Genomic DNA, 24,065 nt, shown 5'->3' with positions numbered 1-24,065 from the left:
ATCCATTAAATTCCTTAAACCAGACTTACCTTCTGAGCAGCCTCTAAACAGCAGGATGACAGCCACAGGGAGAGGAAAATTCCCTGTTTCCTGGAGCCCCTTGGCTAGCAATACACAGGTCACCCAGGTAGGTGTTCACCATGGCCAGAGCACCACCCTGGAGAGGGTTTCCTCACTGCCAGCACCCACTGCTGGACAAAACCAGCCAGAAAATAAAAGATCTGCTCTAACTGCAGAGCCAAGCACTGGAAAGACGGGTACAGTGGTTGAGAGGACAGCTCCATGCTGTCCAGTATGGATGAGGGGGTTTAAAATGAGGGATTGACACCCTGGCCCTCCCAGCACAGACTGGGCCAGGCCCTGCCTGGGACCTCACAGCACTCTGGAGATGCCATTGTCCTTTTCTTGGAGAGGCAGAGCCCAAATGCCTCCAACTGTGAGGAAAGCTGAGATCCAGAAGGAAATAATCTGCCTGCAAAATATCCTGCTGAAACTAATTTCCTGAGTGTTTACAGTGCAATCCCTGCTCCTTGCTACAGAGTCATCATAGATGGTAACAGATGGCAATAAGAGTTTTAATTCAGAACAAACTTGGCTAAAATTAATGCTTTTGCTTACAGTGAGTCATTAACTTCCTTTCAGATTAAAAAAAAAAAAGTGTAACACTGCATTCCATTGAGGAGATGTACCAAAAGTGACCATGAGAAAGGGCACAGCAGCACTGCTGATGGATACAGCAAAGGATCAGGGAGAGGACATCCTGAATAAAAACACGAATTAATCTTCTGCCAAAGCTCAGAGCAAACTTGATTGGAGTCCTGATCAGAGACAACACTCTCATAAGGCACATACAAACTCAATCAGAAAAAAAATGACTGCCCAGTTCCTTTGATATGGATCATACAGTCAGCATATTTGTAATAAAGATGTACTCAAAACTTATTACCTTTCTTGTGCCTTGTTCTTGACCTAAATGTAATAGCAATCCATCCTTGGGGTGCACAGAATACATGAAAAAGTACAGTTTCCTTTTAAAACACCATTAGAATATTTTACTGTGTGTGGACATACACTCTTGTTACTCCTAAATGCTATTCTATTGAGAACAGTTTATATTCACCAGCAAAGCAAAATCTCTAGGGAAGCCAGAGAGGGAATGCAATTTCTAGTAATAACAGCTCACAACAGTGAATACTATCCACTTATCCCCACAATTTCCAGCTATTTTGGACTCCTTTCTGAATTAACCTTTCATATCAAAAGGAGCAATTCTAGAGCACACTAGAGACTCCGACACAATTTCATGCATAATTTATTCACTCAGTTCAACATTAAACGCAGAGTCCTTGACTTTGTCAAGGTGGATTCTGTTGGCAGACTTCACAAGCAGCAAAACAGGAGAAATGAGATCTGCAGCTCAACCTCTTCACCTATTCTGTCTGCTAACAGGAGGGAAAAAAGAAGAAAGCAAACCCCGACATGCTTCCACACTGCCCTGCAATCAGCAGAATTGGCTGCAAACACCGTGTTATTTTTGTGTTGCATTTTCAATTTGAAAATGGAAGGATCAAAATAATGGATGGAAATAATTTCCTGATAGTTTGCATTCCCTCCAGACTCCATCCTGCATCCATTGTTCATCAAAATCCACTGGGATTTGAAGGAAGCTCTTTGTGCAGGATCAGGCTCTTGCTGGTAGCAGATCCATGGCAAGGCACATTATCCAGGCATGGCTCAACAGAGTTCAGACTTCAGGGAAGATTTGTTGGGAAATGTTTTTAAACACTGGCCCAGGACACATTAAATAGGTAACTAATTCCCACCAAAAACACCTGTACCTGAGACTGAACCTGAAGAAAGGCTTCCCCTCAGTCCACATATTAAAATACCATGTAGAATTCCTGAAGCCCTTGGGCACAGAGGGTTTGTGGTCCGTGTGAGCTCTGTGCTCTGCTGGGGACCTCACCCAGCTTGACAGTGTCTCTCCTCTGCGTGGGGAAGGTGGAATTTTATCACCGTGCCCTCAGGTATCAAGTGAACCCTACCATGTATTTGAGATATCTGGCTCCTGTCTGAGACTTAGCATCCCTTGACAGGTCAAAATCCCAGATGTTTTGTGATGTGGGACAAGAGGGAGGGAAACAGGCCAACCCCAGTGCTGTGTGATAACACAAGGGAGCACCAAGAGGCTTCAGAGAACCTGGCCAAGGTGCTGCCATGGATTGCTGTGCTGCCTTTGCTCTGCTCTCTGCTCACTCCCAGCCCTGCTGGGCCATGGATTTGGGTGAAAGAGCCAAAGCCACAGGGGTGACATAATGGCCCCACTGTCTGAGGTGCACTGGCACAGATTTTATCCTTATGGCAACTGCTGCAAGATCTGGCAGCTTCCTGTAAAGGGCAGAAGCAGTTGTGGGGACAGCCCTGGACACATCCTGCAGCACATGGATGATACCTGAGGCTGGGATGCAGCTCCTGGTAGACTAGTTTTACACCAGAAGGGAGAGATCCTACTTCTTCTGCCAGTTTGGACACACTGAATCACAGGTTCATGCAGCAGAGAAGGAATCCCCTGACAGGTAGTTAATCTATAGACCATATGACATTTTCTTGCTTTGAATGGGCCAGGGCAGTGAGGCAAATCCTGCTTCCAGGAGTTGTGTTACTGTGAAAATTTGAGGAGCAGCAGATAAGCAGAAATATTGCCTTGCTGTACTCAGCTTAGAAGCAAGATTCAGCCGTCATCACCAAGAAAGAAAGCTGCACCAGACACCTCCAAAGAGCAATTGGTGGGTGACCAGCTCTGCCCTCCAGTTTCTCCACAGGGATGAGAATGACACCTAGGGCTGCAGACTCTGCAGGCAGCAAGGACAATCCTTGCCAGAATCCAGCTCTTCTAAACCTCACTGTGCTCCTCAGCAAACGCTAGCCAGCTCTGCCTCCCCACAGACCATGAGGGACTGAAATGTTCTCCACCTCCTCTGTGAAGCTGAGCCGTGACAGCCCTGCTGTGCCATCCCACCCCCCAGCTCCTGCCTGTGTCCTCCTGCCTTTCAGCAAAGGAGCCTGCTCATTCTCCAACCTACACTGGTATCTGGGAGGGAAAAGGCAGCATGCTGTCCACAGGCTGAGCACCTTCCACATCCCCAGGCATCCCATGCAGCTGCCACACTGCAGCTGGGCAGCCCTCACGAAGCCCAAAATGCAAATGCACCAGAAAGGCCACCAAATTCATTGCTTCAGCATTTACAGCCATTGTGGATTAAACCTGTAGGACAATCCTGATTGTCCTGATACTGATGACAAAACGCCTGCCACACTGAATAGCAAAAGTTCAGAGCCCAGTGCAGAAATCCTGCACAGAAAGGTGTCCCCATGCTGGGAGCTCTCCTGCCAAACACGAGCATCTCTGTTCCCAACAGCTCCAAGAGGCATTTGAAGTTCTGAGCACCTGCAGAACTGGGGTCAGGATGTGCCTTCATGTTGCAATTGGAGGATATAAAATCAATTGCAACATTCTGTTTTAAGGATTTAATTTTCATGTCTTTGCTCCCTTCTTTAATCTCTACACAGCATGTACTCTGCCTGCCTCTAGATATTTTAATTCAGTCACAGTAAGTCAGTTGCACAGAATGGGCACTAGAGAGCAACAGCAATTCAATTAATTTCACACTCACTGCGGGGAGCTGGGATTTTAAATGCTGCACATTGCAGGTGATCTGTAACATTTCGGTTTTTTCATATACTTGCAAAGCTCTTTGTTTCTTTCTTATCAAACTTGGAGGTCATGAAAACCAGAGGTCAGAAAGCTCCTGGCCATTTCATTTCAGAAATAAATATGGTGCCTGCTAATGCAAATAAAGTTACAATCAAGCTCACACTGACACATCCTGATTGAAAGTGAAATCAGATCAAATTGATTTGTATTAATAATAGAAAGGCTTTTTAATGAACCTGGTATGGGCACCACCTGTCTCATGCTGGACCTGCAGCAGCCTCCTGGAGATCCATAAACTGGAATTAAATGTGAGCTGCCAGCAATCAGAAGATTTCTCTGTCTTGGGACAAAGTCACCAGTCAGAATGAAACAAGTCCAGCTAAGGCATTATTTGTCTGAGGCTAATCACTTTGCTCTGGAAGTGAGAAAGTGGGGTCTAATTCATCTAAGAGTTTGCTGCAGGGAAAAATAGTGGGAGGTTTTGGCAGAATTACAAACTTCTCCAGGAGTTTCCTAGCTCTTGTGAACATTGGGAGAAAGCTGTCCTTCTCAAACATTGGCTCAGCAGGGTACAGATCCATTCTTCCTGTTTGTAATATTTGGAATTAGGGACCCAAAACAAAGCCAACCCTTGTTGAGTTAAACTGCCATTGAAGCCTACTGACCTACATTGAGAGCCTGTGATTCCTCTGATCAAAAAGCTGCGGGATTTTAGTTCAAAGGGAGAAAAACTGTCTTGTGTGACAGAGCTGCCCCAGCACACACTGGAAATAAGAAATAACCTTGGTGCAAGAGTGTGTTCAAGCAAACCAGAGCCACCACCCAGCATCGTGGGGGCAGGGAATAAGACCTGCCTGAAATTCTTTAACGTGCTCTTCACAAGAGCTCCCAAACTCCCTTTCCAGCTGATTTTACCTCCAAGGTGTCTGCCACTGGTCCCACTCGCATGCTTATCTTTTTGCCATCTGAGGAATAATCAAATGCCTCCTGGCTGTTCACTCCGAGGTACGGCTCTTCTGCACAGGCAAAGATTTTGCCATTGTCTGGCAATTCCTCTGCAATAGCAAGGATACTGCAACCTTTAAGCTTGTCAATTAATAAAATCTTCCTGGCTCTGATCATGTGGACAAACATCCTAAAAATTTGGCCTGCGGAAAGACAAGAATGAAAATTTGAAATTAAAACCATGAGAAAGACTCTACTTTGTTCACAGTGAAAAGTAGATGTGCCTTTTAAGTGATCATTAAAAAACTCTAATCTTAAAACACTCTCAAATAAAGGTTTAACCACAGAATCTGACAAAATTTCACCTAAAAATGCAGCTAAAAGACAACAGAATAAAAGGACTGATTTTAAATGTAGAACCTTTATCATCAATGCTGCTATTGTTCAAGTGCTTGTTAAATAGTGCTTGAAATATTGCATATTTTAACATTCCCCCCATATGAAAATGGCTTTGAGATGGCTCCATATTCTTTCTGGAATCCAGCATTAAAAAAAAAAAAAAAATCACTACATTACCTTGCATTTGCTCTTAGAGTCATTATCCCTAGACAGCACCATCATTTAAGAAATTTATCATCAGTGGTGTCCTTCGAACAATGTATTAGTGTAATAGATTATAAGAGTACTTCACTGGGATGATGTATTACTCCAAAGATGAGAACATCTGGGAAGAATGAATCTGGGAATAGATTTAGTGTAATACGCTTTATAAGAGGATACAAGCCTGGGTATTTCTGCTTGTAAAGGTGCCTGGCCATAGCCACCTTCACCACAAAAAGCATATAAACCCCTATCAGACATCCCAAACCCAAATCAGAAGCACTTTTCCATCCCTTTCCCTTCCAGGAAGGTGATGATCTCTTGGCTGTTCACTGAGGGATGGGGCTGGCACTGGGAATTAAAGGACTTGTGTGTGGGCACGTGTGAGCAAATACAAGGGCATGGAAGGCAGGGTACAGGAAAACTCATGACAGAGAAGATCAAAGCCCACAGGAAGCTCATCTATTTCTTATAAGTAATTTCCCACATTTTATGAGTATTCCTATGGCATTCATCCTCACTACTCAAGACAAAGTAGAGGATGATAACTTCAACTTCAGTGAGAGCCTTTACACCAATCTGGTGCATTTTCACCCTCATGGCTGAGCAACTTGCCATTCAAAGAGCCAGAGGCACATGTTTCCTGCAGCCTGACTCTGCTTTCAACTCCTTCAGCATCCCCCGGGATGGGCTCAGGTGAAGATTTTCTGGGGGGGGAAAAAAAAAAAGACATTTTGATATTATGATAATAACCAAAATCTGAGCATCCAGCATAAAAAGCAGCAACCAAGAGGGAACTCCTGGAAAACCTCCATCTGTGTATGACCATGAAAAATTAGCCCAGAAGCATCACAAGTATCCTAAATTCCAGTCCTAAGAGAACCTAGTTTGGCAATATGCACATCTCAGTGCTGGCAGCCACCCCAGTCATAGGAGCTTGGGAAGGAGGGAACATGAGACTAAAGGAAAGAATTCCCCACTGTTCAACCCCAAACCTTTCCCATTTTCAGCTGGTCCCAGACAGATTTCTATCTATCTGCAGCTTTGGAGTGATTTACTCCATTTACCCTGGCCAGGTTTTGTTCAGTTCTACAATTATTAGTTTTGTTCCAGCCAAAAATAAGGTTTCTTTGCAGAACAGGGGAAAATATATAAAATCTAATTTTTTTTAATAAGACAGGGGGAAAAAAAATGGTTTTCCTCACAAAGTGCTCAGAAAGCAGGGTGCCTCCAGATGCTATTTCACAGAAGTCAGGCCTGTGACAATGACTCTGGATGAAGTGAGATGTTACCTATTACATAGGGAAGGCAATAGAGGACTGGAAGCAGCCCATAGCCTCCAGACAGGTTAGATTACCCTATGTGAAGAAAGTAACCACCTGAAATGGATGGTGATCGTTCTTTGGGCCAGAATTTGGAGCCATTTCAGTGGATTTTTTTCCTCCAGCTGCCCCCCTCCACTCCTCAGTAAAATGAGAAAGAATTCATAACCCGTGTCAGCCACAGTCAGATAATCCAAGACTTAAAGAGTAGAACATTTCATATAACCTCTTTTCTGCCCCTCACAAATGCTTTAACAACTTTAATAAGATAATGTATAGCTATTATCCTACAGCAAGTGTAAGTCAAACAACTATCAGCTATTATTTCAGCAACAGAGAGAAGGCTCAGCGTTCCCATAATCCACAGCCTGGAACAGTTTACACATTGTCAATTTTAGACAGAACTGGCTTTTTCCACATATCAAAATGTACACTGATAAATGGGAATTGTTTAGCAGACCCCACACGGCTGGGTAATATAATGTAGCTCAAAAAAGAATAATGAGGGTATCAGTTGGACTTCTGAATTAATGATACCTTAAATTAGTTTAATTAATTAGTTTAGTTACCAGAGTAATTTAGTTAGCAGATTAATTAATGTTTGTTGAGTGCTTGGAGATAAAAGCCACACATAAAGGCTGTTATTAGAGGGTGGATCCAGAGGTGCAGGTTTTCCTCACTCTTTATTTATCCCAGCACCAGCTGGATCCAGGGGCTCACTCTCTGAGCCTTCCAGCAAGCACAGTGTGGAGGTTGGTGTTCCCCAGGGATTGCTCCAACTCAGACACTGACAGCCAGCAATCAGTTGGGAGAATATCTCCAAAAATTTACACTTAAAGCTTTTTGTTCTCACTTCCTTTCCTGCAGGCTGTGGGCTCACACACACATCCATGCACACTTTGCTACATGTTTGGGTGCACTTAAGTCTCATTCCACTTCCTGCTGCTGTCCCCCACATCTCTGGCATGTTCTGGACAGAAAATCTAACAAGATATTCATCCCATCACAGACAAAAGCACCAGGCTACAAAGGAGAATCTGTACCTCTGGGAAGCTGCCATTGCATCCAGGTAAGGGTCTAGTCCAAGAGCAACATCAAGAGCTTTTTGTAAGTAATTCCTGAGCTGTTCAGGTACATGAGGGTCATTGAGGGCTATTTCTTTGGCTTTGAGAAGGTTCTCAGCAATGTGCCCAGCCGGAGTTTCTGAAATGGAAATTAAAAGGGAGAATAATGATTTTGTAACTGCTCAATCAGTGGAAGTGGAGTTTAAAGTACATAAGCACAGGGCTGCTTTTTTTAAATACAAAATATAGGGGTTTGATGGGCTATGAAAACAATCACAAAAACCTTTGCAAACTAAAAACGTCCTATACTTCTGACAGATTTTTGCTGCATGCATTCTCCCTTTTTCCCCTCAGAGCTGATCAAGAATAAGAATGTTTTAAACACATGAATTTTGTTTTTAAAGACAAAACAAACATCAAACATCCAATACAAACATCAAACACCAAGGACTGCATATAAACCTTGCTCCTCCAGGTCCAATTTTCCTTGAAGGAAAGAGAATGCTTTCCAAAACTGGTCTTGCCAAACCAGGCAGGAGATGCAGGCAGTGGGTGAAGCTTTGTAAAAAGGAGGATTTTTGTGTCAGTGGGATGCACAAGTGTCCCCAATCTGTGTCTGTGCCAGGGAGGCTGCTGTGCACCACACGTCATCATTTCTGAAATGTGGAAACCTCTCCAAGATCCAGATCACCTTGCTCTGGGAGCCAAATCAGTGCTGCCCATGGCACTGAACCTGCCCTGAGATCCCTGAAAACCTTTATGGCAGCAATCCACCATGGATCTCAGCAAGCTGTGGCCCCACAGGGCGAGGCAAGGCCCAGAGGAACTCCCCCACTCCTCCAGTGTGAGAGCACGTGCTGGGTTATGAAAGCACCTGTGAGACACAGGCCAAGAGGCTGGGGTGGAGCAGAGTGCCCCTGGCAGGGTTTTATTGCCTGGGATAGAAAGGCTGCAGAGAACTACATGGAGTGAGTGAAAAAAGGACATCTACTTCTGTAAAAAAGCATTACAGTACCTGAAGGGAGCCTGCAAGAAGGATGAAGAGAGACCATTTGCAAGGCATGTGGTGACAGGACAAGGGGAATGGCTTAAGACAGAAAGAGATAGGTTTAGGTTAGCTATTAGGGAGAAATTCTACTCTGAGAGGGTGATGAGACCCTGGCACAGGGTGCCCAGAGCAGCTGGGGCTGCCCCTGGATCCCTGGAAGTGTCCAAGGCCAGGCTGGAGAGGGCTTGGAGCAGCCTGGGACAGTGGAAGGTGTCCCTGCCATGGCAGGGAGATGGAGTGTGATGGGTTTTAAGATCTTGTCAAACCAGCCCATTTCAAACCAGAGTCTGTGATACAACGCCATGATTTCATCTCATCCCAATCTCTAACTGTCAGGGGCAGGTTTTATCTGTTCCAGCAGTTTTATAAATAATTGCAGCTGCAGGAATTTTCCCAAACCATGCTGGCTGCTGACCTCAGCCCAGCTGCACTTCCAGTGAAGAGGACACAAACTCTTCTTGCAGCATTTCCACCACTACAAGAGGAAGCATCCCTGGGCTCCCACTGCTCAGCTGGAGAGTGCTGGAGGTTAGGATCTGCTCATCCTCCCTGCCAAGCACTTTTTGCTAATTTAGGGGTAAAAACATGTTTATAATCCATGTAGGCTTTCAGTAATCATCATGTTCTGCTTCTGGATAAGTAACAGACAGGGATTGCCTGTCACACAAAGGGGAGGAAACAAGACTTACCCTCAGCTGTTTTGTAAGCTGTGTTATAACACCAAACATGAGAGCCAAGAGGTGCTGCAGGGAGGGGGTGCAGGCAGGGCATGCCAGGGGCAGCCCTCCATCCAAGCTTACACAACCTTTGCAGGGAGTGCTGCATTTTGTGCAGCTTGGTGATGCTTTGGGCCAACAGCAGAGGTCAGAATTGCCCTCATTTATGCAAGCACCAGACAAGTCAGAGCAGAGCTCAGGGCTGGCTGCCCGGCCCAAGGCCCTGAGCACTAAGGTGAACTAAATTTTATGTAACTACTTTTTTTTTTAAGGTTATTCCAGGAAAAAGTGTTTCATTTCAATGCAGAGCTCTACACAATCCCAGAAAAACTGCTGGAGTATATTAAGCACTAAATCAGATTTCCTGACTGTGTCCCTATGGATCTGTATGCACAGACATCTCTTTCCATTTCCCATCTAGTTGTACATTATCATCAATAGGAGAAAAGAAAAACAGCTCACTCAGAGGAAGAAAATGCTGAAAATAGCCCTTCCATGAAAGAGCAGGAAAGGGCTGCTTTAAGTCTCCAGCAGCTTCATAAAGAAAGAAAAGGTGGCAATTCTTAAAATGGATCATTCTTGATAACAGAATGATTCCCAGCATCTTTCTGGGCAGGTGCTGAGAGCACAGCCACCCTGCTTTACAACTAAGCTGAACAATAAATTGCAGCTTCTACTCTGTCTGAAATCAGGAACTTTTGATTCAGACCAAAGTCAGGATTGCAAGGTTGTACATGTGGGATTTCAGTGTCCCCTGAGCAGACAGGCAGTGCAGTGCCATGGAGGGACCTGCTGCTCCAGAATCACAATTAAACTCTGCAGTTTGTGCTCAGATGGCACTTTTTAGGTAGGAAAAAGAGGAGAACACTTCATTGTTTGCAGGGGGACACCCTGAACGAGGCACAGAGACAAGAGGACAATCTGGATTTGGCAAAAACAAAGCAAAAACACGAGACCAAAAAGAACAAATCTTTGGTTCCCATTTTAGGGCTATCCTCATTTCACCTTCCAGGCTCTGGATCTGTTTTGCAGCCCCAGCAATGCCTTCCAAAGAGCCCCCCTCCCCAGCCAGGGCCGAGCACTGAACCTGATCCACCTGAACTCTTTGCTGCCAGACTGTTTGGTGCTCCTGTGCCAAGCCCTTTGGCAGGAGCTGCTCAGTGCTAAGCACTTGGAAATTCAGTCTGCCAAAACCATCCCCAACAGCTCCAGCCATCATATTCACCAAGGCACCTCAGGCACTGACAGCAGCTTATCCCAACCCTCAGCTCTTTGCCTTGGTGTATAATGTCCCAGCACAGGGTTTGTCATGGCCCTTGTGGGACAGGGATGGGTGGGCAGCGTGGCCAAAAGCAGAGTGACCATCAGACATTGCAGGGAGCATGTCCCAGCAGAGCTCAGCCTGCCCAGCCTTAGCCTCAGCATCCACAGTGCCAGAGCCTGCAGCAAAGCAGCAGTGATGGCCTGGGGACAGGCAGCAGCTTAGGGATGGAGTGGGTGCTTGAGGAAGCAGCCAGAGGATGCTGCTGCTCATGGCATGAACCAGTGATCTGAACTCTGACTGAAATTCAGGGGAATGCAAGGAAAATGTACACTAGCTGATGCATTTTCTACAGGTACAGGTTCTACTGCTAGAAAATAAGTTGAAAAGCTGAATCTCCCCAGAGCTCCATTAGGGAGAGAAATTATTTCTAAAACAAGCATGACAACCCATCAGAAATTATTCACAGCCAAAGCTCTCTTGACATTGCAAGCATCCACCACCCCACCATTCCTTTCTCCTGGGACTGTCCCACTCCTTCCAGTCCTGGTTCCTGCAAACCCAGTTCCTGTGCTGAGCCTCTCCCTGACAAACCCACCCTCTGCTCCTTGCTGCCAAGCCACAGAGCCTGCAGGTACCCTCTCCATGGGGCAGGTGGGGACCCAGGACCAGGGCATCACACGGTGTCCCTGCTGTCACACCGCTCTCCCAGAGCTCCCCACCCCACACAGGGAGTTTACCTGAAGGGTTATTCATGTTCCTTCTTGTCCCCTGGCCTCAGAGGATGCTGTGGTGGGTTTGCTGCCTCTGCAGAGCAGGAGGTTGGTGCTTGGGTGCCTGGTGAGGGGACAAAGTCTCCTCCCTCAATCACCAGGGCACAGCTCCAGCCCTGGGGAGAGGCTGCCTGGGAAGGATGGCTCCAGGCTGGGGCTGCACCCTCCTGTCCCACCCAGAGCACAAGCAGCAGGTGAGATCCAACAGCATCTGACATGAGAAAGGCACAACAAAAGAGCCGACTTTCAGTGCCTCTGCTTTACATAAGAGCAAGTTCACATCCTGACCTTGGGAAGCTGCTGGCTCTCAAGAAAGTAATTGGCAGTTTCATAACCTTCTAGTTACATATCACAGACATGCCCCGGCTAAACCACCAGGTATGGGGCCAAAAATGCCCCAGGACTCTGAACCCCAGATTGTCTACAAGTGGTCCTTAGCCACAAGGTCACCACAGTACAGCCACACATTGGAGTAGCCCCTGGTCTGGGGGCCAAGTTTCTGCACAGGCTGGGGCTGGTACCAGTTGGTCTGTGCCCCAAGAAAGGGTCCCAGGAATGGACTGGCTGAGGGAGGCATCAGGAGCAAGCAGTGGGAACATCCCAGGTATCCCAAAGCCTGTGGTGGCCTGCAGCAGATCTGGGGCTGGTGAGGAATTAAAGCAAAGTCCTTAAAGAGCGTGTGATGGAGCTGAGCTGGGCTGGCCATCTCCTCTTCATTCAGTTGAAACACAACTGAAGGTAATGAGGAAATATGGACTGCCCCATAACCAAAACAGCATCTGCCACCTCTGGGGGATATCACCCTGGGCTCATTCACTCAAGGACAGACTCAATGCACCTGCAAAGTGTGCAGAGAGAGCCAGGGCTGGGCAGGGGAGGTGAACAGGCTGGGGGAGCTCACATTGCCCCTCACTGCCCCTGACTCTTGGCAGCCCCTCTGTAGGATGGAAGTAAAGAGACATGGCAGTCATTGGTGCTGGCAAGCAGCTGGATTGTGGAAAGTTAATTTGTCAGCTTCTCAAATGTAACAGAAGATATCTCAGTGTCCTCAGAATAAAATAGGGAAGTATAAATAGAAAATAAGCAAATACACACGATGAAGGAGTAAAAGAAAAGCAAATAAAAGAAGTCTCAAAGCTGACTGTATTGTTATTAATTAAAACAAATAAACAAGATTAATAAACCAGACCTCCTGGCATACCTAAGATTGTTCTATTTTATGACTTAGTAAACAACAAACTGCATTAGAATTGCAGTTCCTGCAGAAAGCAATAAAAATTGTGTTTAGATTGGGAGTTAAAATTTCAGACGAGTATTTGGTAAACAGGCTACGAGCTTTAGTGTGACATCTAATTCACACACACTAGCTTTAAGGTGACTTTGGGAAAGTTGTTTCACTTCTGAGACTCTATTTTCTTCTTCTACAAAATGGGGTTAACAGCCTGTCCTCTTTAAAAAGCACTTTGCCATCTGGAGATGAAGCCAGCAGTGAGGACTGGAGTCAGGAGTTAGGCGCTTCTTGGAGCAGGGCTACATGGCTTTGGAGATTTTTCTTGCAGCTCTTTCTCAATATTAATTTTGAGATAGATGAAGGTTCCAAAGTGAGTTTGGCTGCAATTAAGCCTTCAAAGCAATGACACAGAGTTGTCCAATGGGTTCTTTAAGACCCATTTTTTCCCCTCTCTGCTTTTGCATCTGATTTTGGTTTTCTTGATCTTTGTTTCTGAACAAGGACAGCTTTCAGAAACACGGCTGAGAAGGTGGCAAAGACAGGTTTGTGCCTTCAGGCACTACTGGTGAAATCAAAGGAAGATCTTCCTCTGCTCAGCACACAGAGCTGAGTGCCAAGGGAATACTTTGTGTGGCAACCTGAGCCTGAGGCCCTCCAAAAGCCCCAGCTGGAAGATCACATGGAAAAGTGAATTGTGCATCCCCCAGTCACGTGGGGATCAAAACCCAGCTCATGTCCCAAACAGCCCTTCAGGAGATAAACGCTCTCTGATAATTTTTTAAACCCACCATAAAAGCTAAAATATCCATTATATATATGGTTTTGTTCCTCAATTCAAGAAAATCCCAGGAATGTGAACTCAAAAGAGGTTTAACCAGCTGGCATTGATCCCCATGCTTCTGCTCCTGTCTCATCCCATAAGAGCAGCATAGAGCTGCAGCCAGATCAGAGGCTCTGCTCAGCAAAGGAGATTCCTGAATGATGTGAAGAATCACACAAACTGCCTTTCATAACTTTAAATTTGCTGTAGGGCATCATGTTGGAAGTAAATGTATGCACTTCTGTTGTACATCTTAAGCATTATAAAAGCAGCTGATTACACAACCCCATCCTGGTAGTCGCACGTGTCTTCAAACATTCCTGCCACCCCTAACATGCATCCCAGATTAGGTAATCTCAGTTTTGTAATTAGTCTCTCACATGGAGACGAGACCTCCCCTCCTGATGCCTGGTCACCCTGCAGCCTTTAAAAAGCACCTGAAAGGCACCCAGTGATGGGAGATCTCTGGGTAGGGAGATTTCACCTTCTGGAAGCATGCTGGTGACAGAGGAGGCGTGTGCTGCAGCAGTCCCAGGAGCCACCATGCCCCAGGAGCCCCAGCAGACGGATTTCCAGCTGGTGAGAATCAAGAGCACGTGGAGCCGCATCAAGAAGGGAGAAGTCCTTTCCAATGACGAGGACGAGGTCACTCTCTCTGAGGCAACAATGTGAGTAAAGGATGGGGCCTGTGTTGCTCTGGCTGGCCAAACTGGGCTGTCTTCTTGGTGGGATGGAAAAACCCTCTTGGGTGCCATGGCGGCTTCAACACGCAATGACAGAGTTACAGCATTATAGAATAGTTCAGGCTGGAAGGGATCTTTGAAGGTCGTCTAATCCAAACCCCTGAGATGGGCAGGGACACCTTCCACTAGACCAGGGTGCTCCAAGCCCTGTCCAACCTGACCTATGTGTACAAACCTGTGAACATGGCTTTGGAACATGGGTAGTATGGCACCACGAGCGGTTGCAGCGCTCCTTGACACAGCTCAGAGTTACAGAGGGAATTTTATCAATAGCCTCCATTTTTGTAGACAGGAATTTTCTTTAAACTTCTGAAAAGCTTACGCAGGGACATCTGTGTGCTGTACTTGGGCTCATTTTCTCCAGTTCTGTGAAAATTCAATCTGTGTGCGCGCAAAATCTCACGCCAAGGCATGGGAGACAGATGGGTTTATAGAGGTGGTTGCAGACAAATGAAATGGGTAGGTGGGAAAAATAAACTGTCACTGACAGGAGCAAAACCCCTAACACATCCCTCAAACTCCAGAAGTCACCTAATGCTGCTTCAGATAGAGCAAAGACAAAACTTTCCCCCAGGGATACACACAGCTCTTTGCTGATAGTACATCTCTCCAGCTAATTATCTTTTAATTACAGGATGCTCCTTTTCACAAGCACATGGAGCTCCATTCATGATGCAGATCTTTTTTAATACGGCTCTCTTCTGCATGTCAGAAGTTTTCCAGACTTTGTCATGCTCAGATTTTAATGGCACAAGTCTAACCCTTTTGTCAGCCAGGTCAGAGGGACCTTCACCAGCGCTGGCAGTGACACGAGCATCACCCAGGCAGAGCTGCAGCAGGTAGAGTAGGACTCTGGCAGACCCAGAAACAGCCCGATGGACCTCAGTTAATAGAAGGATGAATCTAGGGCCCAAAAACACATAGAAAAATCCTCAGCTGGCATATGCTCCCACAAGGGCATGTTCAGCCCCAAATTCCCTATGATTTTCACAGAGCAGAGGGGTTGCAATGGGTACTGGTTGTAACATCCAGCACCCAAAGCTGATTCCACCAAGAAATATTCCAAACCATCCTGTCTCTTAGAAGGGTCACACACCAGAGATGAATGCACATGGAGTTAAGTACAGCTATAGGATGTTACATTGAAATGTACGCAACAATGCTTTTTCTGATACCATATTTGAAAAGCCCGGAAGAAATTTTCTGGAAGGTGTAAATCTTCACTGGTTTTCTTTAACAGCTATGGAGTTTAAGGGCTTAGAGTCTTTAAGAGTTCAAGACTTAGAAACAATTTGGTAAAGAAAGCAGAGAAGCATCTATTTTGACCTCTAAGTGAATGTTCAGGCATGTGAAAAGAAATTGGGCATGTAGAGAAATCTGATTATCCAATGAATATCACAGAAAGTCATTTTTTACCAAAATGCAGCTCAAAAAACAGTCTTACATAAAATTCCTTTTCCTGTTTCCTTCTGCCTGTTTTTTTTTTTTTTTTTTTTTTTTTTTTTTTTTTTTTATTCCAAACTTGTTTTTTCCCTACTTTCCCATCCCACAGAAAGAAGGAGTTGTAGGGCTATGTTTTTCATTAGTTTAGATAGATAACTAATTTTGGCTTTTATTTACCCTTGAAAACTCCAATGTGGAAATGTTTCCCAACCCCCAAACCATTTTCTTTCTCTCTCCAGGAGCATTTCCTATTTCTATCACACCTATTTAGAGGTAGAGATCTGCTAGTTCAACTAAAACATTGTAGAAACAGCGGTCTGAATGGAGATGTGTGTCTGTGTATAGATAGACAGAAATAAATTAACTCCTACCACCCAGATACACCATCAGATGATGCTCCTTCCATAAATGTGGAAAATTTTGGCAATCTCTTCTCTTCCCCACTCCCTTTCTGAAAGCTGAGATGATTGGGCTGGCTCATTCTTTACAAGATTTCAACTTCTAGCATGAAAAACATGCCCCAGCCCTTCTGGACTGTATCTTTTTAATGCTGTGTAGAAATTCAGACATATAACTCTTCATTAAGACTTTGGAGAGCTTCTCCATGAATAAAATTGCTGAGCCCTGATACCCAGGGGGTGTCCCACCCTCACATCCCCATGTTTCTGCAGTGCACAGGCAGGATACTCCACATTCTTCAACTCCCAGCTACATCCTTAAACCAGCTCAGACATGCAAAGGTCAAACTAGGAATACAGTGATTTCAAACCATGTTTTCTGTTCCTTGCCAGAGGTGAATGCATCTCGGAAGGTGGGATTTCCTGGATCGTTGAAGCTCCCATCTATTTTTGCTACAAAGTGGTAGAAACATACAACATCCTGGAACCCTCTAACACCACTCTGCTCTGGGGCCACATCACTGACCCCCAGCAGACAGAGCTGGCCACGGCCAGCAAGAGGAAACTGCGGCGCTTCATCGTCATAGACGAAGTCGTTGACAAACTTTACGGCTCCAAAGTCAGAGAATACTTCGAGCAGAACAACGTCCAGCACAAAATCCTCGCCCTGCCGACCACCGAGGAGACAAAATCCATGGACTTGGTGCTGAACATCTTGCACGAGGTCCAGAGCTTCAGCCTGGACCGGCGGACGGAGCCCATCATCGCCATCGGCGGGGGCGTGTGCCTGGACATCGTCGGCCTCGCCGCGTCGCTCTACAGGAGACGCACCCCCTACATTCGGGTCCCCACCACCCTCCTCTCCTACGTGGATGCCAGCGTGGGGGCCAAGAACGGGGTGAACTTTCTGCAGTGTAAGAACAAGCTCGGGGGCTACACGCCACCCGTGGCGAGTTTCCTGGACAGATCCTTCCTGCAGAGCATCCCTCGGCGACACATCTCCAACGGCCTCGGGGAAATTTTAAAGGTATGAACTTCTGCAGCTGCAGCTTTCAAAATTGAAAAGTCATGCAATGGTTTGGGTTGGAAGGGACCTTTTGAGGTCACCAAATCCAATCCCCCTGTGATGAGCAGAGATAACTTTAACTCGCTCAGGTTGCTCAAAGCCCCACCTAACATGTTCTTAAGTGCTTCCAGGAATGGGGCAGGAATCTACCAGTCCCTGGAAAACTCATTCAAGGGTTTCATTACCCCCCTTGTAAAAAATTTCTTCCTCACAACTAGCCTGAATCTATGTCCTTTCAGTTTGAACCACTATCCCTGTTCTAGCACAACAGGCCCTACTAAAAAGTCTGTCCTCATCTCTCTTTCACCTTTTAAGTACTGGAAAGTAAAATGTCCAGCAGCATCCATGGCATTGTATAAAAAACTTAGAGGAATCAAGGTGGGCCATTGAGGGTGCATGAGGACTTTTAACTATCATTGAGTCTATATATAGTTTTTTTACAGCTGCTAAATTTGTTAGAACATCCCTTACACTCAGTGTCCAGTGCTAACCCTGCAGAGGAAACGCCAAAACTCACAGCCAGAAACAGCAAAAACTCACAGGAGACACAGCAAAGCCATGGAAGAAAAGCCTCATCTTTCCATTGAGGCTGATCCATAGCACTCTGTAATGAACTCCTGGCAGAGAATCTGAGGCTCATTATGCTGGGGATTAATAATCTGCAAGATCATTTGCACCTACCTCAGTGGGTATGTCGAGTGTGGTCAATCAATCTCCTGCGAGGCAAATTCTACTTCTAAAATTACCTGGAAAGTGCATAGTAAATGTTTTTATGTCTGGAGAGCTTTGGAAACTTTTGATAAAGCAGACTTCAAGCTATTAAAGTGTATTAGAGATGAGTTCATCAACAGCACTTTTCAGTTCTTGCACAGTGAGAAATCCCCAGGATATCTGGAGGTTTCTGGCAGGCACTGTGAAACCCTCAGGTCACCATTCCCCACTGCAGGGTGGGGCTAATGCCTGAGTCAGAGACGGAAAAAATATGTACTTCTAACAAGACATCACTTCTAAGCCCTCATATTTGCTATACTGCAGTGTTTTCCCTCCTTCCTTTGCCCAAAGAGCAGCTCCACTGGTCCCCACCACCCAGTCCTTGTCCTGGGAAGGGCCACCATCCAGTCCCAAGTTTCCTTCCAGGCACACAAATAACCAAAGTTCATTACAAACAACCTGCTGGGCTATGGGAGCACGTAGCAAACCCCAGCATGGGCAGAGCTGCCCAGCAGCAGGGGAACTAGTGTATAACATGTTATTGCAGTCCAATCTACTGAAACACTCAAGTTTCCAACAGCACATACAAGGATCAATTATCCTTAATTATCTCTTCTTTGTCCCAGATGGCCCTCATGAAACACAAAGGGCTGTTTGACCTGCTCAAGAACCATGGAAAATACCTACTGGATACTAAGTTCCAGTCTTGCAACAGCTTTGTTCACCAAGGAGATGCTGCACTGCAGACTACCAGGATTGCCATTGAGACCATGCTGGAAGAGCTGGCTCCCAACCTCTGGGAAGATGACCTGGATAGACTGGTTGATTTTGGCCACCTTATTAGCCCAGAACTGGAAATGGTGAGTGACAAACTTTATATTGCAATATCCACTTCAAAGACAAAATTAAAAAATCCATAGGCTTCATTAAAACCTTGTGAAAAGGAGTTGAAATTCCAGATTTTCACATGCTAGCTCACCCAACAATCCGGCCTGGTATCAAAGGGACTCCTTCTCCTGCCCTGTTTCCCCCACAACTGCACTCATTTCTAATTCAGACCTCAATCCAGTTGTTGCTTCTTACTGGGCACTTACTGAAGCTCAAAGAAAACCAGATTGCAGTGAAGCCACTGGAAATCACCAACACAAACTGTAACAGCACCAAGGCACGGAGGCCATAGCCTGTATTGCTGGGGAGAAATTGCCATTGTGGAATGAGGGGGGACACCTACATCTTATCCAATACCCAGAGCTCAACCCTCCATCTCATGGCGCTCTATCAGTGATTTAGATGAGAGAATTAGATCCTAGATCCCTATGGGAACTTTTAGCTGCGATTAATCACGTGTAAAGCGGATCATCCTAGCAACCCATAAATCACAAGACGCCAACATCCAGCAACCGCAGTGAGTCAAATGTCGATTTGCAGGGACACTTTTAGCAATAAACCCCACTTGTTTCCTCTTTGCCACCCCAAACCCGCTCTGCCACCCACCTTTGCTGTGCTGCAGAGGGTTCTGCCGTCGCTGATGCACGGGGAAGCTGTGAACGTCGACATGGCATTCATGACGTACGTGGCCCACGCGCGCGGGCTGCTGGGCGCCGAGGAGAAGGAGCAGATCCTGCAGTGCATGCGGGGCCTGGAGCTGCCGGTGTGGCACGGCGGCTGCAGCTGGGCCCTCATCCAGAGAGCCCTGCGGGAGCGCCTCAAGCACAGCGGGGGACAGCTGAGGATGCCCCTGCCCACCGGCCTCGGCGTGGCAGGTACGGCCCGAGGGAGCCCAGGCAGTGGCAGCCTGGGAAATGTGCTCTGCGGTTGGCAGCTGGGCATTTCTTGCATTTCTTGCGCTCTTTTTCGCATCTCGGTAAACCCATCGAGAGACAGGATGCCTCCTGTGTACCAGCCCCAGAACTCCGTTAAGGAATGAGGTCTAATTGATTGCATTATGGTTAACCAATTCGTTTTGCAAAGGGAAATGCAGTGCTCTGGCAGACAAACCAGCAAGGGAAAGAGAGAAGAATAAGTCCTCTGCTATACTTGAAAATACCTGTTAAATATCCTTGGCAAAAGGAATTTAATTAATTTTAATTTAATTATTTCTGTGCCTAGAAATAATATTTGCAAACTAAATCATATCTGTTCAATATGAGGGATTAAATACTCACAATATTTAAAAATAAAAGCTAATCAACCCCTAGTTCAGAAGCAATGCATGGTTGTGATCTCTGCCATCTCTTTCCTTTACACACTATTTCCATGAAGCTCAGTCTCCACACATAAGACAAAAGGCTCTCACAAACTGGATCAACTCTGCCACAGTCAGTGTTTGCAGGCAGGAAAAGCTCCTCTGGATTTCCTATTAACCACAACTCTTATTTTCCAGACATATTCAATGACACCAGTGAAGAGACCATGGAAAGAGCATACAAGCTGTGGGTCAAGGACTGCAAGATGGGGCTGGAGGAAGATCTGCAAACCCAAGGTGATGGTCTTGCCCCAAGCCTGAGCTGTGTGCCACTGTAAGGTAGTGGGCAGAACTCTATTTTGAGAAAGATAAATCCAGAAGCACCTGTGGCACTGCATACACTCCAGAGCTGTGTGGAACAAGCAGAATATCGGCATCTGACATGATTTGCCTTTTTCAATTGCTTTGTTTGAATGGAATCTACGATTTCTGAAGGAGTGACCACTCACAAATGAAACCACAGAGTGCCAGTAGTGTAGTTCATAGCAAATGGTCTTCTTTCAGGGAAAGTGACCAGGATTACTCATTTATTTAGTTAATCCAAGCTGGTAACTGCCATGTCCCTTGCCACTGGTGTCCCACCATTGCTTCTGCTTGGACCCCTGACATGAGCAGGTGTAGCTGGCTCATAGACCATGGTATGGCACCATGCAAAATTTCTATGCCACATAAAATATTGCAAGTAGGTTATCACCTTCACTGGTCATTCTTTTCTTCTTGGTGTTCTTATTGTTTTGCCTCATTCAAAAGAGCAAAACAAAGAAGCTCATCTGCCAGCCTTTGCACCCAGTATAAGGGAATGACACACTCTGATTAGAGGCAGCATCACAAGTCACAGATCAGTAAATATTGCTGCTGTGGAGCATGTGGGGGCTGCCTCCTGGCAGTAAGGCAGCCCTTTGTCTTGGGACTCCCAGATACTGAGGACTTGCTGGCAAGTCTCCCCTTGCTGCCCAAATGTTTGTGGTGGTTTCACTTTGTAGCCCCTGCAAGCCACCGGGGTGAAAAACAGGGCACAGCTTGCAGCACTGCTGCCTGAAAACAAAATTGGGCTCCTGCAATATTGCAGAACTCCCTGGTGTCCCCACATCTGCCACAGGCTCCTCGTACCTGTCAGACCCTGGCTCCTTTCCCATCTCAGCCTTTTCTGGTTAGATAAGGCCAGCTGGGGAAAACCAAGAGAAATTAGAGGACTCCAAGCAAGTTCATCATCTTCAAGCAGCTTCAGCGTCATGCCTCAGGATCCTGGCAGACTCAGAGCAGATTATAAAATGGATGCTTGTGGTGAAAAATGTAAAAGTAATGCCATCCTTCTCCCTGGAGGTCCAATCAAAGAAATTGCAATCAACAAACAGCCTTTGAATTATTTACAACATTATTTGATTTTTCCCCCGGTGTTTTTGTCCCACACCAGTTTGTGCTGACGTGCTGGCTTCTGTTTTGCTGAAGTAATAAAAGCTACTAAAATGAAAAACTTTTGAACTAATGATTACATTGCTGCCCACAGTGCATGCCTGAGTACCTTTGCATGTGCTTGAGAGACACAGACTGGAGAAGTGTGGCATAGATCTGGTATAATAAATCCCTTTTCCTCTTGATCCTGGAGAAGAGGTGCTTAAAACTACACAGAAAGCCCTGCCCAGCCTTCTCTAGAGCAGTGCATCCCTCCAGTTTCAGGACAGGGTTTCACACAGATGGTACCATCTTACCAAGGAGCTTTAGAGCATATCCTCAGAGCCACAGCTTCTTAAAAATAAACCCATAATTCCCAGAGTTAAATAAGCTGGGGCTAAGGATATCAGTGAACTTGTCTCCTTTTTCCAGAGCATCAAACACAGGCTCATTCAGTGGGTTACTGACAGCAGCCAGCGTGTGGGGAGAGCATCACTGCTTCTCTCAGGGATCCACCAGCTCTGACAGAACAGGCAGGAGAGCAGGTGAGGGCCCATGAGTGTCTGAAAGGAGGAGACAGAGCATGGACCAGGCTCTGCTCAGTGTGCCCAGCAACGGGGCAAGAGGACACAGGCAGAAACTGATGCTGAGAAAGTTCCACCTGAATGTGAAGAACTTTGTTGTGCAGTGACTGTGCACTGGAACAGACTGTCCAGAGAGGGTGTGGAGTCTCCCTCACTGGGGATATTCCAGAACTGTCTGGGCACAATCCTGTGCTCTGGGATGACCCTGATCAAGCAGGGAGGTTGGGCCAGGTGACCCACTGTGGTCTCTTCCAACCTGAAATATCCTGTGACCCCAACTTTTGGGGAGCATCACAGAGCCTCGGGGACAGCAGTCTGAGGGGCAAAGGTGCTGAGAGCCATTTAATGTTGTGCTTACAATGATCACCTGGGCACTCTCACAAACGGTCCTCCTCCTCTCCAGCAGCTCTGTGGGCCATTTTTCACACAGATAACCTAGAAATGAATGAAGCAGAGGATTATCACCTGCCCAAGTTAGTGTCCTGCAGCACAGTGTCCTGCTCCCATCTACATCCATGGAGGTACAATACAAACATCATCTGGAGCTGCTTATTTTAAATGTCCTGGGAGAGACTGTCAGGAGCCCAGAGGCATTTGGAACTTCATTTCCAGGGAAAGCCAAGGTGCAGCTTAGCTGGGTCGAGATGAACTGAACTAAAAAGAGTCACAGAATCACAATAAAAGCCCAGCATCCAGGCGCAATGTGCTATTGGTGACAGTGACCTAGCTGTGGGTCACCTGCCAGCCATTCCCCCATGTTGGCTTTGCCTCTGCCTTCAGAAGCCAGTGGTTGTGTCTGTGGCAACACATCCAAGGAGCTGAAGCACAATTAGGACTGAAAAGTGAACACATGATTATTATTATTTTTTGCCCTCACTTCTGCTGTGGGTGACAGAACACAATCAGCCCCTGACGTGCTCGGTTGCTTGGTAGCAGACAGGCACATTTTTAATTATATATTAAAATATGCTAAAGAACATAAAACGGCTGCGTGACTAATATGTGTGTATCAAGAAAGGCACATGACAGCAGCAAAATTGCTTCAGTGTCTGATAAAAAGTGCCTTTGCCAGGCTTGTCATCAAAAGATCAAGGGAAATGGGTGGAAAGTATTATTAATAAAACAGTGACTTTTTAAAATACCCCTCATTGTTTGAGGTGCATTTTTTTAATGTCTAGCATGAATTTAATTCTTTTCCATTTATTCAGCATTGATTTAGTTCCTGCTTTTTCAAACAGAACTATTATATTAGACCTAAGATCTCTGCTTATTCTCTTATGATGCATTTCTCCAAAGAGAACAGCAGAAAGTCCCAGCTGGGTCCTTACAGAGCAAGTTCTTCATGGATTTGTTTGAACAAAATTACTTTAGTGGTCAGAGAATCAAAAATTATTTTATTATTTACAAGTGCTGAAGCAATTTCTTTTGCAACAACCTGCTCTACAAACTGCTTTTCAGCAGGGAAAAAAGAAGAGGAATATTAATGAAGTCCCAACCAAACCAGTCTATGATTCTGTGGTTCTGGAATGCATAAAGGAGTATCTAAGCAGCAATCACTCATGCCCAGTGAACAGTAGCATTCAGTGTACTCAGTGTAAAATGAGGATCAGACCAAAGGTCTTGAAGACATTAAAAGATTTTGACTGAATGTATTTGAAGTGGCTGACGGAACAGCGCTGAACACAAGAGCAATGCCCCGTTCCCCATACAGCACCTGCTGCGTGCCTGCCCGCCTGGAGCTGATACCCCTGGGTGAATTACACTCTGCACTCACAGAAAACAATCTGCAAACGGCATCAGTAAATCACAGCTTGCCCTGGAGCAGGGACTTTGCAGGGATGGGATGGAGCACAGGAACCCGCGCCCGGTGGGTCTGTGCTGGGAAGGACACAGCCCCACAAGAGTGTGCTGTTCCCTGCTCTTTTAATCCAAGTCTAACTCCTGCGGCAGGCACAGGCACACAGGAGGAAAGCCAGAGGGAGCAGGGA

General features: G+C 46.0%; 2 protein-coding genes across 3 annotated transcripts in view; one reads left to right on the top strand and one right to left on the bottom strand.

The window, feature by feature from the left end:
• Window positions 1-17,893, bottom strand: part of LOC135308178 (D-threitol dehydrogenase-like) — a 39,811-nt gene extending 21,918 nt beyond the window's left edge. Inside the window, exons 1-4 of one of the 2 annotated variants that reach the window (XM_064433024.1) lie at window positions 17,827-17,893; window positions 7,626-7,785; window positions 5,876-5,967; window positions 4,631-4,863 (exon numbers count right to left, since the gene is read on the bottom strand). In XM_064433024.1, coding sequence (XP_064289094.1) covers window positions 4,631-4,863; window positions 5,876-5,967; window positions 7,626-7,642 — 342 coding nt within the window. In that variant the 5' untranslated portion in view covers window positions 7,643-7,785; window positions 17,827-17,893. Of the gene's footprint in view, window positions 1-4,630; window positions 4,864-5,875; window positions 5,968-7,625; window positions 7,786-11,411; window positions 11,609-17,826 lie in introns of those variants that run through there. The other variant, XM_064433023.1, reaches the window with a different exon arrangement.
• LOC135307067 (2-epi-5-epi-valiolone synthase-like) lies at window positions 13,991-22,450 on the top strand. Its single transcript, XM_064431739.1, has 5 exons — window positions 13,991-14,163; window positions 16,473-17,106; window positions 18,483-18,716; window positions 19,367-19,619; window positions 20,240-22,450. Exons 1-5 carry the CDS (start codon window positions 13,991-13,993, stop codon window positions 20,377-20,379), a joined length of 1,434 nt encoding a protein of 477 aa, XP_064287809.1. The 3' UTR covers window positions 20,380-22,450.
• Window positions 22,451-24,065: the final 1,615 nt, after the last annotated feature.

Source organism: Passer domesticus, chromosome 9, assembly GCF_036417665.1.
Source record: "Passer domesticus isolate bPasDom1 chromosome 9, bPasDom1.hap1, whole genome shotgun sequence".
In the NCBI taxonomy this organism is placed as follows: domain Eukaryota; kingdom Metazoa; phylum Chordata; class Aves; order Passeriformes; family Passeridae; genus Passer; species Passer domesticus.
This window is presented reverse-complemented; position numbering and strand designations above follow the sequence as displayed.